This window comes from Eumetopias jubatus, unplaced genomic scaffold (genome assembly GCF_037043125.1).
Source record: "Eumetopias jubatus isolate StellerSeaLion01/CBP00866 unplaced genomic scaffold, mEumJub1_p1.0 scaffold_13, whole genome shotgun sequence".
NCBI classification, from domain to species: Eukaryota; Metazoa; Chordata; class Mammalia; order Carnivora; family Otariidae; genus Eumetopias; species Eumetopias jubatus.
In genome coordinates, this window is record NW_028274819.1 from 29,676,524 (window position 1) to 29,695,409 (window position 18,886).

The 18,886-nt window shown below is 36.7% G+C and overlaps 2 protein-coding genes across 2 annotated transcripts in view; both read left to right on the forward strand.

Annotated features, from left to right (window-relative positions):
* Nucleotides 1–18,886, forward strand: part of DCDC1 (doublecortin domain containing 1) — a 431,249-nt gene that overhangs the window by 352,747 nt on the left and 59,616 nt on the right. Inside the window, exon 20 of the mRNA XM_028087718.2 lies at nucleotides 17,400–17,581. Within this exon, the coding sequence (XP_027943519.2) occupies nucleotides 17,400–17,581 (182 nt within the window). The remainder of the gene's footprint in view (nucleotides 1–17,399; nucleotides 17,582–18,886) is intronic.
* Nucleotides 11,653–13,715, forward strand: LOC114196910 (protein SDA1 homolog). Its single transcript, XM_028087716.2, is given in 5 exon segments — nucleotides 11,653–11,948; nucleotides 12,060–12,471; nucleotides 12,473–12,644; nucleotides 12,647–13,570; nucleotides 13,573–13,715. Coding segments are annotated over 5 exon segments (1,947 nt in total).

Below are 18,886 nucleotides of genomic sequence, written 5' to 3' on the forward strand. Positions count from 1 at the left end.
TCTTGTCTATTTATTGCCATAACAAATATATTTGGATTATTATTCGCTTTCTATTTGTCCTGCCTTTCCTGTGTTTCATTTTTTCTCCATTCTTATGTTCTTTTAGGTTGATTTTTTTTCTCATTACATTTTCCTCTCTACTAGTTTGGAAATTGTACATTCCATTTCCATTCTTTTTTGTTATTACTCAGAATGTTTCAGCTTGCATATGTAAATGATCAAAATCTAAAGTTAACAAATGTATTTACTCTTCTCCCAAATAATCAAGAACATTAGAAAACCTTAACTTCAATCACACAATTTGTAACATGTGCTATTATTGTCACGAATATTATCTTTTTATATTTATTTATTTATTTTTATTATCATGTTCAATTAGCCAGCATATAGTACATCATTAGTTTTTTCTTATTTTATTATGTTATGTTAATCACCATACATTACATCATTAGTTTTTGATGTAGTGATCCATGATTCATTGTTTGCGTATAACACCCAGTACTCATCGCCACACGTGCCCTCCTTAATACCCATCACTCGGCTACCCCATTCCCCCACCCCCTTCCCTTCTGTAACCCTCAGTTTGTTCCTGGAGTCCAGAGTCTCTCATGGTCTGTCTCCCTCTCTGATTTTTTCCCATTCAGTTTTCCCTCCCTTCCCCTATGCTCCTCTGCACTATTGCTTTTATTCCACATATGAGTGAAACCATATGGTAATTGTCTTTCTCTGCTTGACTTATTTCACTTAGCATAATCCCCTCCAGTTCCATGCATGTCGATGCAAATGATGGGTATTCATCCTTTCTGATGACTGAGTATTATTTCATTGTATATATGAGCCACATCTTCTTTATCCATTTGTCTGTTGAAAGGCATCTCAACACAAAAACAGACACATAGATCAGTGGAACAGAATAGAGACCCTAGAAATGGACCCTCAACTCTATGGTCAACTAATCTTCAAAAAAGCAGGAAAGAATATCCAATGAAGAAAAAGAGAGTCTCTTCGATAAATGGTGCTGGGAAAATTGGACAGCCACATGCAGAAAAATAAAACTGGACGATTCTCTTACACCATACACAAAGATAAACTCAAAATGAATGAAAGACCTAAATGTGAGACAGGAATCCATCAGAATCCTAAAAGAGAACATAGGCAGTAACCTCTTTGACATTGGCCACAGCGATCTCTTTCAAGACACGTCTCCAAAGGCAAGGGAAACAAAACAAAAATGAACTTTTGGGACTTCATCAAGATAAAAAGCTTCTGCACAGCAAAGGAAATAGTCAACAAAACTGAGAGGCAATCAACAGAATGGGAGAAGATATTTGCAAATGACATTACAGATAAAGGGTTGGTATCCCATCTATAAAGAACTTCTCAAACTCAACACCCAAAAATAAATAATCCAGTCAAAAAATGGGCAGAAGACATGAACAGACACTTCTTCAAAGAAGACATACAGATGGCTAACAGACACATGAAAAAATGTTCAACATCACTAGCCATCAGGGAAATACAAATCAAAACCCCAATGAGATACCTCCTTACACCAGTTAGAATGGCAAAAATTAACAAGACAGGAAACAACAGATGTTCGCAAGGATGTGGAGAAAGTGAACTCTTTTACACTGTTGGTGGGAATGCAAGCTGGTAAAGCCACTCTGGAAAACGGCATGGAGGTTCCTCAAGATATTAAGAATTTTATCTTTTTTAAAAACTTCCACAAAATATTAAATCGTTATAGGTAGCAAATATTTATTTAAATTTAGCCCCATTTTTTCCTCTTTCTTGTTATAATTCCTTCTTACATCTCAGTTCTTCCATCTGTGATTACTTTCCTTCAATCTCGTACACCTTTCTTTTAGTTATTGGTAGCAAACTCCTTCAGTTTTTGCTTATATGAAAATGTCTTTTTGCCCTTCTTTATATAAGGTATTTTCATTAGCAAATGGAAGATGTCATCACTGACTTCTACCTTCCATTGTTGCTATCCAGCAGTCATCTATCATTCTAAATGTTATTCCTTTGAAGGCAATTTCTCTTTTCTCTGACTGTTTTTAGTATCTTTCCTTTCCTTTGGTATTTTTCAGTTTCACCACAAAATGTCTGAGAAAGAGTTTCTTTTTATTGTCCCTGCTTGGGGTTCTAGACTCTGTGGACTGGTATCATGCATAATTTCTGGACGTGTATCACCCATTATCAAATATTCTCTTTCTTATATCCCCTCATTCCATTCTTTACAGAAAACCCCGATTACATGTAAGCTAAAGCTTCTTATTTTGACCTCCATGTCTCTTAACCTCTCTTTCATATTTTTCATGTCTGTGTCTCTTTACAGTACATTTTTGCATCATGTTTTCAGGCATATTTCTTTCAGATAATTAATTTTCTCTTCCTCTTTATCTCATGCATTTTAAACTACAAGTGAGCGTCAGCCTGTATTATAATTCTCAATGAAGATTATTTTTCTTTTCTGTAAGAGAAAATGTTTGAGACAATCTAATTTACTTGAAGCCACCCGGAGAGTGTTATTTCTGGCTTGCCTTTTCAATGAAACTTAGCCTGTGACTCTTGTTTTATGAGGGGAGGTTTCTGTTGGATCTCCCACCTTGGCTAGGCCCTGGAATTTGCCTCCTGTGTCCTTACCCTGCAAGACCATGGAAACAGAAACTCAAGTTCACTGGGGTGTGGCAGATTTCCTCAAAATAAAATCCAGTTTCAGCACTCTGTTTACCTCTCTGGGTCCTTAGTATATTTTGCTTTATTGCTATGTCAATGATACACTCTAAAGATTTTTAAAAGATATTTTCTTCTGATTTTTTAGTTGTTTTGTCATGTTTTCTGATTTCAATCAGGTTTTCTCTTTCCCCTTAAATCACAATTTCCTGTGCCTCTTCACTGATTAAATGAGTCTCAGCACTTTAGGAAAAAGACAGATGGAGTCTGAAACCAAGAAGTCATTACTTAGGCCCCGAAGATGTTTTTATATTTAGACTTACATTTAGAGGTTCTTATATTTAGTAGTAAAGCAACAGTTTAGATAGCTGAGTTTTGTTGAGTGAGAAAGGAGTTCTTCAAAATACCAGAGGCTGAGGGTTAGGCAGCCTGACCAGTGGCTAGGTGAATTATGTGTCTGAGACTCGGGTTTGTAGTGAGAGCCAACATGGAGCCAAATGTGGGGAAGTGGCACCGAGGGACCAATAGCCCCAGAATAAGCCAAGAAAAAAGACCCAAAACTGTGAATTGCACTAATTGTAGATTTTTCTCCAGAGGTTCAGGAGAAACAGGCTAAAACAGACCAGACAGGATAATTTACACCTTAACTGGTGGGGGTCAGATGACAGCAGGTTGCCTGGTGGCCAAAGAGCAGAAGAGGCACATACTTAGAGGCCTCTGAGGATCAAGGCCAAGTACTCACATATAGACCGTGGACCTCTACCCCAAGGGTATACAGTTTGTTGAACTGGAAGGGAGGAGGTATATCCCTGAAAAAAAAACAAAAACAAAAACAAAACAGTTCTGGTAAGAAATGTGAAACTGCAGTTTGGTTGAATACGTATACAAAAGGATACACCTTAAAAGACAAATAAAAAATGCTGTTTTAAATTGGCAGAAACTAGAACACTTCTAATTGGAATATTAAGTTTCCATCACCCAATGGGGTGGGAGGTGGACAGGAATGTCTCACAAGGAAGTATTCTTTCTTATATAGGAAAAGAGAAAAAATTATAATTACTGCAAATTTCACAGGCATTGTGCTTACATTTTCAAACCTCAGTATATAAGTAAAGTAATTTGGTTAATTAATTAATTGATTTAAATTATGTATGGTGATTATATTAGGAAACCTAAGTTAACCTGGTTACTTTAAAATTCACCATTAAAAAGATACATTTTTGTTAATGGCCTGAGATTTGACAACTAAATGGTCTTAGGAATAGAAATGGACTACTCCAAAGTTCTATAGCCATTCAAACAGAATAATAGCTTTTGGGTGGAGAGATAAGACTGTACCCCAACAAAACTCTGGTCCTCACTTTTAAACCAAAAGGAAAGGACTAAGGCACTAAATTAGCTAAAGTAAGACAAATTGACCATGTATTTCAAAATGACTCAGCCTAAGAGTACAGTTACTTCTTGCCATGTTCAAGGAAGAGAAGAAAATACTTACCAAGCAGGGAACTCAAATAGTTCTTACTCAAATACAATCTATTTCATTTAAAGTCTGGATCCATTTTATCTGAAGGAACCATATTTTCTTCCAGTCGCATTTCTACAGAATTGATTTTTTAAGTAAAAAGATGATATTATCAGTGTATAATGAAATGCAATTAATATTTTGCTTGAAAGGACTTTCCAGGTAAATAAACTACAGTGAAGAAATATAAGAAGTATGACCTTCATGTTGTGGGGATTCAGAACATTTTGGTCACCATAAACATAGGTATTAAATTTATTACAGATTTAATCTTCTAAACTTATGACTTATCTAACCATTATTTATCATACATTTAGGCAATGCAGACAGAGCAAAGAAGGAGATAATGGTTGCTACCTTCATGGAGCCTACAGTTTAAGAAGTATAAGCTGTGTGTCAAAAAGAAAGGAACCAGAAAAGGAAGAAGGCAGACTCGATGAATAAAAGACAAAGAAGGGAGAAAGGAGAAACTCACAGAAAAAGTTTAGTGCCTCAGAAATCAAGGCTGTTTGTTGAGCCAGTTCATTCAGTCATATGGTCAGAAACTTATCTGACCTGATTTTCTGAATGGGCCTGAATGTGGAGTCAAATACTGAATATAAGAAATCCATCTAAGTAACACTATCCTGCAGGGCACCTGGGTGGCTCAGTCGGTTAAGCAGCTGACTCTCGGTTTTGGCTCAGGTCATGATCTCAGGGTCCTGGGGTCTTGGGATCAAGGCGGGGCTCAATTTCATAACCTGGATATCATGACCTGAGCCGAAATCAAGAGTTAGACGCTTAACCAACTGAGGCACCCAGGTGCCCCTAAAATTTCCAAATTATTAAATTAAAATATAACTATTAGAAGAGGCCCATGTTAAACAAAACAGTTAAAAGTACACATTTTAGTAATTTGTTAAGAGATTATGATTATTATCTGGTACTATAAGGATATAAAAGGGAGGTGTAGACAGGACAGGAAATTGAAGAATCTATTAGTTTATTAATAACAAAAAGATAAAGGAGGACCAGTTTGACTAAGAAATTTAGATCACTAGTTAAGAGCTGGACTCCCCAAAGAAGCACAGGCTGTTTCTTGTCATGAGAGGGAGAAAAAGCAGAATTATCCATTTAAGGGAGCACCAAAGCCCATCTCCTGAAAATCCAGCCGTGCCATGGAATATTGTGAACACAGAGAAAACCAATAAAGAAATGAATGGGAACGTAAGAATTACAATGGTGAAAATGTGGGGGAAGAAACAGCACTCCATGCTTATTAATGAATTTTCCATGTTTTTGTTGTCCTTCGTTATCCTGATAGCATACTTCTCTTTCCATAGATGATGAAGTAAAAGTGCCTTAAACACCAGAACAAGGGTTAAAGTAGCTTAAACAAAGAACTGCCAGTGATTGGTCATAGATTTGGAAAGTTTTAAAACCTAAGATAATTTTTCATTTCTTTGGATTGGGTTCTGTGATGTCTCATGTTAAAGAGAAGACCCTTAGGCTTACTTCATCTAACTGGAAGGCAAAGGAAGCCCTCTGAAGTCAACAATGCTACAGGGGCGCTAAAACCAATGTCTATAGTAGTTCCCACTTCCACGAGAGCTTAGGAAGTGAAAGGATCTAAAAATAACTAGGAGCTATGATAGCACAGTCCAGATAAGTTTACCAGAAATACAGGATGCATGCAATATTGAAAAAAAAAAATCTTAGTTCCACATCGTACTTCTGAATTGATAGCTCTCACAGACTAACCTCAAGGGAGCATCTTGTTCCTCTTGCCTTTCCCTTCCATGGTTTGGAAAGAAAGAAAGAGGGAAATATTAGCTATTTTACACCAAGACTTCAATGGGAGAGTAACTTTTTAAAGTTTTTAGTTTAATTCCAGTTAGTGAACATACAGTGTAATATTAGTTTCAGGTGTACAATATAGTGATTCAACACTTCCATACATCACCCAGGGCTCATCACGACCAGTGTACTCCTTAATCAATTTGTTTGTTCTCTATAATTAAGAATCTGTTTCTGGGTTTGTCTCTCTCTCCCTCTCTCTCTCTCTCTTTCTTTTTTTCCCCTTTGCTCATTGTTTTGTTTCTTAAATTCCACATATGAATGAAATCATAAGGTATCTGTCTTTCTCTGACTGACTTATTTTGCTTAGCATTATATTTTCTAGCTCCATCCATGTCATTGCAAATGGCAAGATTTCATTGTTTATGGCTGAATGGTATTCCTGTGTGTGTGTGTGTGTGTGTGTGTGTGTGTGTGTGTGTGTGTCTGTATTTAATATATATATTCTACATCTTCTCTATCCATTCATCACTCAGTGGACACTTGGGCTTACTTCCATAATTTGACTATTGTAAATAATGTTGCTATAACATAGAGGTGCATGTATCCCTTTGAACTAGTGGGTTGTTTTTTTGTTTGTTTGTTTGTTTTGTATTTTTTGGGTAAATACCCAGTAGACTGATTGCTGGATCATAGGGTTGTTCTATTTTTAACTTTTTGAGGAACCTCCATACTGTTTTCTAGAGTGACTTCACCAGTTTGCCTTCCCACCAGCAGTGCAAGGGGGTTCTTTTTTTTCCTAATCCTTGCCAACACCTGTTGTCTCCTGTGTTGTTGATTTTAGCCATTCTGACAGTGTGAGGGGGTATCTCCTTGTAGTTTTGATTTGCATTTCCCTGATGATAAGTGATGATGAGCATCTTTTCATGTTTCTCTTGGCCATCTGTATGTCTTCTTTGGAGAAAAGTCTGTTTATATCTTCTGTTCACTTTTTAACTGGATTATTTGTTTTTCTAGGTGTTTTCTGGGTGTTTTAGAAATTCTTTTTATATTTTGGATACCAACCCTTAATTGGATACATCATTTGCAAATATCTTCTCCTATTCCACAGGTTACCTTTCAGTTTTGTTGATTGTTTCCTTTGCTGTGCAAAAGCCTTTTATTTTGATGTAGTCCCAATAATTTATTTTTGCTTTGTTTCTCTTGCCTTAGGAGATATATCTAGAAAAAAGTTGCTACAGCTGATGTCAGAGAAGTTACTGCATGTTCTCTTCTAGGATTTCTATGGTTTCAGGTCTCACATTTAGGTCTTTAATCCATTTTGAATTTATTTTTGTGTTTGGTGTAAGAAAGGGGTCGAGTTTCATTGTCTTGCATGTTGCTGTCCAGTTTTCCCAACACCATTTGTTAGAGAGACTTTTTCCCATTGGATATTTTTTCCTGCTTTGTTGAAGATTAATTGACTATATATTTGTGGGTTTATTTCTGGGTTTTCTATTCTATTTCGCTGATCTGTGTGTCTATTTTTGTACCAGTACCATACTGTTTTGATCACTACAGCTTTGTAATATAACTTGAAGTCCAGAATTGTGATGCCTCAAGCTTTGCTTTTCTTTTTCAAGATTGCTTTGTCTATTTGGTGTCTTTTGTGGTTCTGTACAAATTTTAGGAATGTTTGTTCTAGTTCTGTGAAAAGTGCTGTTGGTATTTTGATAGAGATAGCATTAAATGTGTAGATTGCTTCATGTAGTATAGACATTTTAACAATCCATGAGCATGGAATGTACTTTCCATTTCTTTGCATCATCTTCAATTTCTTTCATCAGTGTTTTATAGTGTTCAGAGTACAGGTCTTTCACCTCTTTGGTTAGGTTTATTCCTAGGTATCTTATTATTTTGGTGCAATTGTAATTGGGATTGTTTTCTTAATTTCTTTTTCTGCAGCTTCATTATTAGTGTACAGAAATGCAACAGATTTCTGTTAATTAATTTTGTATCCTGTGACTTTACTGAATTTGTTTATCAGTTCTAGCAGATTTTTAAAAAGATTTTATGTATGTATGTATGTATGTATGTATGTATGTATGTATTTGAGAGAGAGAGAGTAGCAAGAGAGTACAAGCAGGGGAGAAGCAGACTTGGGGAGCCTGGAGTGGGGCTCAATCCCGGGACCCTGGGATTATGACCTGAGCTAAAGGCAGATGCTTAATCAACTGAGCTGTCCAGGTACCCCATTTCTAGCAGTTTTTTTGGTGGAGTCTTTTGGGTTTTCTATGTAGAGTATCATGTCGTCCACAAGTTTTGCTTCTTCCTTATCAATTTGGATGACTTTTATTTCTTTTTGTTGCCTGATTGCTATGGCTAGGACTTCCAGTCAATGCGACAGTAATTTTTTAATGAGAAGGCTATTCACCCTCATCTCTCCCATCTCTCCCAGCTCTAGTTTCATGATCTTTTATGTCTAAAACTCCTGCAAATATTGATTTGCTCTGAAATGCTTAATATCTTTGTTGTAAAAGAGTTACAGGTATTTCCTCAACTTACTTCTTAAAGAAGTTACGCAAATTCATTCTTTCACCATCCCTCACATTAAGTGAAATCTTAGATAATTGGAACATCTCAAATGAAACTATACAATGAGTTTGTCATAACATATTTCTTTCTGGTAACTCTAGTAAGGGAGAGTGGCCCCATGTTGCTTCATTCATAATAATAAATACATGTCTATATAAACACTTCATAGTGTGCCCTTTGTGACTTAAATTCCATACAGGTAAAAGGTCCTCAGTGAAGGTCAGGAATATGGAAAGACTTTATTAATTCAAATTTTGCTTGTTTAGAAATGTGATAAGTTAACCTCATTGTATGCCATTATTATGAACATGTTTACTAAACAAAATATTGTATTAAAATATAAAGGAAATGAAGGGGGGAAATTGGAGGGGGAGACAAACCATGAGAAACTATGGACTCTGAGAAACAAACTGAAGGTTCTAGAGGGGAGGGGTGTGGGGGGATGGGTTAGCCTGGTGATGGGTATTAAAGAGGGCACGTATTGAATGGAGCACTGGGTGTTATATGCAAACAATGAATCATGGAACACTACATCAAAAACTAATGATGTATGGTGATTAACATAATAAAATAAAAAAATTAGAATTTAACTTGGAAAAAAAAACACTAGACTGGAAAGGACTCTACTCATGAGATTTTTAAACTTTTATGTATACTGTTTTCTCCTAATTAAATGCAATTAATGTTATTTACTCACTTCACAAACAAATTAGGGCATTTTAATTGCATGCCATTTCACAATATTTAATTTCCACAACTCCAGACTTTGTTTATAACTTATTTAAAACCCCTTTTTTGTACTATGTGATTGATTGTTCAATATAATTGTAAGATTCTAAAAATTTTTTAAGAGAATATAAATTAGTAAATTTTCCGTATTATACTAGCTTTTAAAAAATGGTCTCCTTTTCCATAAACTAATGGCCATGCATCTTGGTCTGTATTAGTCTAACAAGCCAGCATGTCTCCCCAACCCACCTGTATCTTTATCTTTGTCATGTCAGTTAGACACTGCTAGGACAGTAGGACCACCCCTGTAGTGATTGTCTGAGCTTTCTGCCTGCCTATCCTGACTTCTTCCTCCTCTGGGTATTGGTGTTCTTCCTCCTGACTTCTTCCTCCTCTGGATATCCCCTTTAGGAAACTTCTTCCATTTATAGTTCATGTGGATAATGGTGTCTTTGCTTGGTCTCCTCAGAAGGCAGAACCTGAGGCAAATGGCTTATGTGCTACTACCTTATTAGGATGTGCAGTCCCAGGGACAAACAGGAAAGGAAGGAAAGCCAATATAAGAATGTGCTATCAAGCTGTCCTTCAAGAAGCCATTTAAACAGTGATTTTAGGAGTGTCTCTCCTGGAGGAGAAAAAAGAAAGAATTTATCCATCAGCTTCCATCTCCTATAGGTCAAAGGTTTGCCCAAGGTTACACAAGAATGATGGGTCAAAAATTCAAATTTAGGAGGTCTCACTCTAGACTCCAAGCTCTTAGCCTTTTCATGAGACGCTCTTCTGAATGTTAGTCAGTGATAAGAGTGAAGAAGAAAATAGAAGCAAGGATGGGGGTAGGGAATGTTGTGGGTGGCAGGTGAGGCAGGACAGGATTTGGAATTTTTGATTGACCTGGGAAGGCTTCATTGAGGTGATACTTGAGTAAAGACCTGTGGAACAAGCAGCTCTCTAGGGCAAGAGCATGCCAAGATATGCAAAGAAACTGAAACAGCGTCTACAGGTAAATATGGCAGCAACAGTGTGAGTGAGGGGGAGAGCAGTGGAAGATAAGATCAGAGAGAAAAGTTGTGGTACAGATCCTCCAGAGCCTTGTACACCATTTTAAAACATTTGGCTCTTATTAAGATGGGAAACCACTGGAGGGTTTGGAACAGAGGAGTCAGAGGAGTGATGTGCTCTGACTTATGCAATAAGAGCATTATGATAATGGAATAGAAAGGGGCTAAAGTGCAACTTCTTTCAAGATACATCTCCAAAGGCCAGTGAAACAAAAGCAAAAATGAACTTTTGGGACTTCATCAAGATAAAAAGCTTCTGCACAGCAAAGGAAACAGTCAACAAAACAAAGAGGCAACCCACAGAATGGGAGAAGATATTTGCAAATGACATTACAGATAAAGGACTGGTATCCAAGATAAAGAACTTCTCAAACTCAACACCCAAAAAACAAATAATCCAGTCAAAAAATGGGCAGAAAACATGAACAGACACTTCTCCAAAGAAGACATACAAATAGCTAACAGACATATGAAAAAATGTTCATCATCTTTAGCCATCAGGGAAATTCAAATCAAAACCGCACTGAGATACCACCTTACACCAGTTAGAATGGCAAAAATTGACAAGGCAAGAAACAACAAATGTTGGAGAGGTTGTGGAAAAAGGGGAACCCTCTTACACTGTTGGTGGGAATGCAAGTTGGTACAGCCACTTTGGAAAACAGTGTGGAAGTGCCTCAGAAAATTAAAAATAGAGCTACCCTATGACCCAGCAATTGCACTCCTGGGTATTTACCCCCAAAACACAGATGTAGTGAAAAGAAGGGCCATAGCAGCAATGTCCTCAGTAGCCAAACTGTGGAAAGAGCCGAGATGCCCTTCAACAGATGAATGGATAAAGAAGATGTGGTCCATATATACAATGGAATATTACTCAGCTGTCAGAAAGGATGAATACCCAACTTTTACATCAACATGGATGGGACTGGAGGAGATTATGCTAAGTGAAATAAGTCAAGCAGAGAACATCAATCATCATATGGTTTCACTTATTTGTGGAACATAAGGAAACATAAGGTTTCACTTATTTGTGGAACATGGAGGACATTAGGAGAAGGAAGGGAAAAATAAAGGGGGGAATCAGAGGGAGAGATGAACTGTGAGAGACTATGGACTCTGAGAAATAAACTGAGGGTTTTAGAGGGAGGGGGTGGGGGGATGGGCTAGCCCAGTGATGGGTATTAAAGAGGGCACGTACTGCATGGAGCACTGGGTGTTATATGAAAACAATGAATTGTGGATCACTACATCAAAAACCAATGATGTATTGGGGTTTCTTAAAACTGTTCCCTGCGGAGCCAGTCAGCAGCCAACATGTCTAACAGAAACAATAACAAGCTGTCCAGCAACCTGCCGCAGTTACAGAATCTGATAAAGCAGGATCCTCCAGCCTACGTCGAGGAGTTTCTACAGCAGTATAATCACTACAAATCCAATGTGGAGATTTTCAAATTACAACCAAACAAACCTAGCAAAGAACTGGCAGAACTGGTGATGTTTATGGCACAGATTGGTCACTGCTATCCAGAACATTTAAGTACTTTTCCTCAAGAGCTGAAAGATCTTCTCTCCTACAATCATACTATCTTGTATCCAGATCTTCAAATGACATTTTGCAAAGCTTTCATCTTGCTGAGAAATTAGAATCTCATCAATCCATCAAGTGTGCTGGAACTCTTCTTTGAACTTCTGCATTGCCATGATAAGCTTCTGTGAAAGACTTTATACACACATATTGTCACTGATATCAAGAATATAAATGCAAAATACAAGAACAATAAAGTGGATATAGTGTTGCAGAATTTCATGTACACCATGTTAAGAGACAGCAATGCAACTGTAGCCAAGATATCTTTGGATGTGATGATTGAACTCTGCAGAAGAAACATCTGGAATGATGCCAAAACTGTCAATGTGATCACAACTGCATATTTTTCTAAGGTCACCAAGATAGTAGTTGCTGCTTTGACATTTTTCCTTGGGAAAGATGAAGAGGAGAAACAGGACAGCGACTCAGAATCTGAGGATGAAGGACCAACAGCAAGAGACCTGCTAGTGCAATATGCCACAGGGAAGAAAAGCTCCAAACACAAGAGAAGGTTGGAAAAGGCTATGAAAGTGCTCAAGAAACAAAAAAAAGAAGAAAAAACCAGAGGTCTTTAACTTTTCAGCTATTCAGTTGAGTCATGATCCCCAAGATTTTGCAGAAAAACTACTAAAGCAGCTAGAGAGCTCTACGGAGAGGTTTGAGGTGAAAATGATGCTCATGAACCTCATCTCCAGATTGGTGGGAATTCACGAGCTTTTTTCTTTAACTTCTGTCCATTTGTGCAAAGGTTTCTGCAGCGCCACCAAAGAGAAGTAACAAAGATCCTTCTGTTTGCTGCCCAAGCATCTCATCACTTAGTACCCCCAGAGATCATTCAGTCAGTGCTCATGACTGTGGCCAATAATTTTGTCACCGACAAGAACTCTGGGGAGGTCATGACAGTAGGAATCAATGCTATAAAAGAGATAACAGCTCGATGTCCTCTAGCCATGACTGAAGAACTTCTCCAAGACCTGGCTCAGTATAAAACACACAGAGATAAGAATGTGATGATGTCTGCTAGAACTTTGATTCAGCTCTTCCAAACACTGAATCCTAAGATGTTGCAGAAGAAATTCTGGGGTAAACCTACAGAGGCCTCCATAGAAGCAAGAGTGCAAGAATATGGAGAATTGGATGCTAAAGATTACATCCCAGGAGCAGAAGTTCTAGAAGTTGAAAAAGAAGAGGATGCTGAAAACGATGAAGATGGGGGGGAAAGTACCAGTCTCAGTGAGGAGGCAGATGCCGATGGTGAGTGGGTTGATGTGCACCACTCTTCTGATGAAGAACAGCAAAAAATATCCAGGAAGCTCCACAGCATGCCCATGGAGGAGCGGAAAGCCAAAGCTGCAGCCATTAGCATGAGCCGAGTTTTAACTCAGGAAGACTTCCAGAAAATCCGCATGGCCCAAATGAGGAAAGAACTCGATGCTGCCCCAGGGAAAGCCCAAAAGAGGAAATATATTGAAATTGATAGTGATGAGGAGCCCAGGGGTGAGTTACTTTCTCTTCGGGACATTGAACACCTTCATAAGAAGCCAAAGTCTGACAAGGAGACAAGACTAGCAACGGCAATGGCTGGAAAGACAGACCGAAAAGAATTTGTGAGGAAGAAAACCAAAATGAACCCATTTTCCAGTTCCACAATAAAGAGAAGAAAAAACAGAAGAACTTTATGATGACGCGATATAACCATAATGTCCAGTCAAAAAACAAGCGTTCCTTCCGAGAAAAGCAGCTGGCACTACGAGATGCACTTTTGAAAAAGAGAAAAAGAATGAAGTAATCTCCAAGCAAGTTTTCCATTCCAAGAGTGCTAAATTTGTATCATTATTATAAAAATTAGTTAATCAAAAATGTTTATTTACATCAAAAAGTCCTGAAGCACTATATTGTGAAAAACAGTAAATTTGGTAGCAATTTAGTGTTTTTGTTTTGGAGATGGGTAATGGTGGGAATGTTTGAAATGTAATCAGTAATGGTGTTGTAAAATCATTTTCTTTTTTTTTTAAGATTTTATTTATTTATTTGAGAGAGAGAGAATGAGAGACAGAGAGCACAAGAGGGAAGAGGGTCAGAGGGAGAAGCAGACCCCCCGCTGAGCAGGGAGCCCGATGTGGGACTCGATCCCAGAACTCCAGGATCATGACCTGAGCCGAAGGCAGTCGCTCAACCAACTGAGCCACCCTGGCACCCTGTAAAATCATTTTCATTTAGCATTCATGCAAAAAAAAAATGTTGGGTGCCCACTAATTGTCACTGTAGATATAAAAATGAATGAGCCATAACCCCTCACAGAAGGCATTCACAGCTTATTTGGGAAATAGGAGGGGGCAGATGTGTGTTGTATGTGTTTTTATAGTGCAGTGTAAATAGTTCTCTAATAGAGGTAGGTCTGTGCTTCTCTGGGGTCATAGAGACCTCTGCAGGGCATGGGAGTTAAACATTTTCTCCTAAAACAGGACAGTGTTACAAGAGTAAGAGATTCTTACTTGTATATAGGCTTACCTGCTGAAAACAGGTCCCTGCTGTACAGATTTTCAGTAGCCAATTAGGTCTTTTAGTCCATCCAAAAAATGTAAGTATTTTTTTGAATGCCAGGTACAGGCTTTTTGGTTAAGACCTCGCTTTTTAAATTGCCTTAAGTATAAATAATAATCTTGGAGTGTCTTTAGTTCGTCATTTGGGCTGCCATAGAGGAAAAAGAAATCAGATTGGTTTCCTCAGCCTGCCTTCATGCTGTGGTATTTTCAGGCCACTGTTTGCTTTGTCTCAATAAAAGGTTCCTAATGTCAAAAAAACACAAAAAACAAAAAACTGATGATGTATTGTATGGTGACTAACATAACATAATAAAATTAAAGAAAAAAAGAAAGGGGCTAAGGTGGAAGTAGGAATAAATAATCAGAAGGCTTTTGCAATTTGTATGTGAGAGAAACAAGTGGACCAGGGTGGTGGAGGTGATGAAGAGTAGATGGGTTTTGAAAGTAGAAGCAGGTTTTGTTGATGGATTAAGTTAAAAATAAATAAATAAATAGAAAAGGCCCTATAGTGGGAAATTTAAATAGACATTTTAACTTGTGGGACAAAGAAGAAATCATGATGAACATTTAAAAAGGAAATACTGTATTCAGAATCAAAGCAAAATGTGTGAGATGCAGCTAAAGTGTACTTGAAGGAAATGTATAACCTTCAATACTTAAATTGCAAAAGAGGAGAGGCTAAAAATTAATGTGATAAGCTTCCAATTTGAAAGGTTAGGAAAATAATAGCAAAATGAACTCAAAGAATTAAAATGAAGGAAATAGGAATTACAAGAACAGAAATTGATACAATATGTGATACATACAAAACAGAATCAACAAAGTCAAAAATTGATTGTTTTGAAAACATTAATAAAATGGATATACCTGATTACCCTGATTAAGAAAGAAATAGTAAAGGTAAATATTATTAAAAATAAAGGAAATATACAAATAAAGATACTGAGAGATTAAGAAGACAATAAGGATAAGTAACTTTATGCTAATAAATATTATAACTTAGATAAATAGAATGGTCAAGTTTGCACACTTAAGTAACTTAGAATGGAATCAAGAAGATTCATTATGGAATGAATTTTCCATAATGAATCCAATAATCATAGAAGAAATAGAATCAACAGTTAAAATCTCCCCACAAAGAGAACACCAATGCCAAATAGTTTTATTGGCAAATTCTGTCAAACATATAAGAAGCAAGTATTTCAGAATACAAAAAAGAATCAACAGTTTCTAACTCATTTCATGAGGCTGGGATAAACTTAATACCAAACCTTGACAAGGTTCATATAAGAAAATTGCACGTTAATTTCATTTATGAACATACATGCAAAAATACTAAAGAAAATATTAGCAAATGGAATTCAGCAATCTATAAAAAAGATAATACAATGTGACCCATTTGGATTCGTCCAAGAATGCAATATTAATTTAACATCTTAAAAAAACCAATTAATGTAATTATCACATAGCCCGTGAAAGGATAAATAATTATATGAGCACATATAATTGCAGAAAGTAGAGCCTTATGTGATTCAACTGACATTCAAGAAAAAAAATCTTAAAAAAATAAGATTGATAGGAAGCTCTGCAGAGCCTTTATATCCCACACAGACTGTTAGAAAACTAAGCAAGCTGATTCATTAATTGTATGTGAAATATCAAAGGGCTAACAAGAGCCAATTTCCAAAGAAGAATAACAAGGTGGGGAGAATTGCCGTATCAAATATCAAAACCTGTTAGATATAAAGGTATTGTAATCAAGGCAGTATGGTACCGTACAGGGTAGGAAAATCAACAATTGAAGAGAATAGAACACACAGAAACAGATGCACACTTATACGGAATTGTGATACTTTACAGGATGGTCATTGCAGATTAGTGGGGGATTAACTCCTGCCAGGACAATTGTTTTTGCAGACAGAAAAAAATGAAATAATTGAGACCTTGCCTAACAACATCGTCTCTGATCACCTGTTCCCCCATTTACGCTTCTTCCACAAATGTTTTATTTTTGCAACTGGCCATACTATCCACCCAGTTGCTCAAACTACAAACCTAGGAGCAATCAATCCTTCCTTCTCTTTATCTCCCAGACATCATGTTCTGGTGATCCTTGGACCTACACTCTGCCCTGTCCTTTTGCCCTTCCTTTACTGCCCTAACTCTTACTGAGGTGTCAGCTCTGCTACACGGCATTTCTAAGTGAAGTTCCCCTCCTGTGTCATCCCATCACACCCAGGACTCTGTTGCTATTACGCTTATACTATCGTAATTGTCCGTTTATTTCTAGGTAAGTTTCTGAAGATCTGCTAGAAATTCCTTGTGGAAGAGTATTCTGTCTTGTTCAGTTTTATTTCCAGTGCCTACCCCTATGCCTGGAATATAGTAAACCATCAATCAATATTTAGAAAATGCATGAATTAATAAATAAATGAATGAAAGATACACAGTAAGTGAGTTCTGCACCTGAAACATAGAAATTGGTCTAAGTTCTTTTGTCATCTCATTCTGGTTTTTGGAGAGTTCCTCAAATGTATTCTTCTTTGCCAAATAGATCTAGCTTAAAATAATACTACTTCGGGCTATGATAAAACCACTTTTCATACATTCTTCACATTGATTAAAGATACTTCACACACAAGCAAAAAACATCCCAAGCTAATTCAGTTTTATCTTTTTAGAATGATGATTCTCTGAGAGGGACTAAGTCTTCTATGTTGTAACACAACACAGTGTGTCTTAAAATTGTTCCTTTTTAATTAAATGAAACATCAATCAGAATTGTCTGGAACATCTTAGATGCCCAGTACATTTATTTTATGTATGAATGAAAAATTAAAGGTATAAGTTGTGTGTTTAATATTTTTTTATATCTAGAGATGACTCTTCCTACTTATCATCACATTCTTTGTCATTTCTTTCTGAAGGAGTTTGATTGGCCAATAGAAGGACTGCTTATTCCAAACAGTCCTCCCATGAAGAAATTCATCTGTAAGAGCCCGGAGCTGTGTGTTCCTGTGAGGCTCAGAATTCTGCGGAATGGAGACAAGAATAAAAATAGAGCCTTTGTTATAATTGGTCCAGGTATCTCACCTGGACGGAAAAAGCAGTAAGAACAGTTTGCTCATACTTCTCGTTTCTGATTTCCGCAAATTTTTGTCTCCATTAAGGATGTGTTTCTGGGACAATTCTGTGTTTATTTTTAAAAAGGGCTCTTGAGATGCCTGGGTGGCTCCATTGGTTGAGCGACTCTCAATTTTCGCTCAGGTCATGACCTCAGGGTTGTAAGATCATGGGATGAGCCCTGCCTCAAGCTCTGTGCTCAGGGGGAAGTCTGCTTGAGATTCTCTCTCTCTCCCTCTCCCTTTGCCCCTCCCTCTTCTCTCTTTCTCTCTCTCAAATAAATAAATAAATCTTTAAAATAAATAAATTAATTAATAAATAAAAAGGGCTCCCATCTTGATATTTGGAGATAAAAATAGAGACTGAGATTCAATTAAAACTTGTCAGGAACTTTTAACTCTTCTGATTGAGGCTAAGCACAGGAGACAATAATGAGTTAGAAATGGGTATTTCTGATCAAAAAAGGTTCTGAGATCGATGTCCATTTTGAATTAGCATTTTTGTTTAAGTTTTATTAATGTGTTTCAAAATAACTGAGTTCATAAATTGCTTCTTACATATAATTGTATAAGTCCTTATTTAAATTATTATTGTACATTATTATCTACATGAAGCTCTTTGGCATATTTAACAAGCAAATATAGTTCTCAAAATATAACTTCTTATAATTTATATCTCTGCCTTTGGAATAACATTTTTAAAAGCTTATCATTCTAGAAAAACATCGATCTGCACTTTAGCTTATAAGATTGGAATAAAATCTTCCCATACAACCAATATTTCTCCAACATTAGAGAAAAATCACTTGCTGTATTTTCATTACGTTTTATGACAAAAGAAATCATAGAGCAGTGCAAAGCTGTGATGTAAAGAATGAGTTAAATATATTGTTTCTCATATTATTAGCAGTGCTGTTATCTTCTGACCTTTTGAGATGTTTAGAATATTTGAGGCTGCTGATAATTGTTTAATATTACTTTCTTCACATTGATTAAATATACTTCATACATCGCTGAACAATGAGTAGCATTCAGATCGGCTGTCCACTGAACTGCCTGTAAAGATGATAAAGTAAAAAATTAATCTTCAAAGTAAAGTCAAGCCTGAAATTGAAATCTTTGACACATACATTTCATAATTAGCTCATTCTGCTAGATGTAAAATGTGAAGGTAATGCCCTTAAAGTAGCATATGACTTTTTTTAACATCCAAAGTTAACAAATAATTTTTGTTCCTTCCTACATTTATTTTTTTACACTATGTCTTTCACTGGGGCTCAAAATTATATACA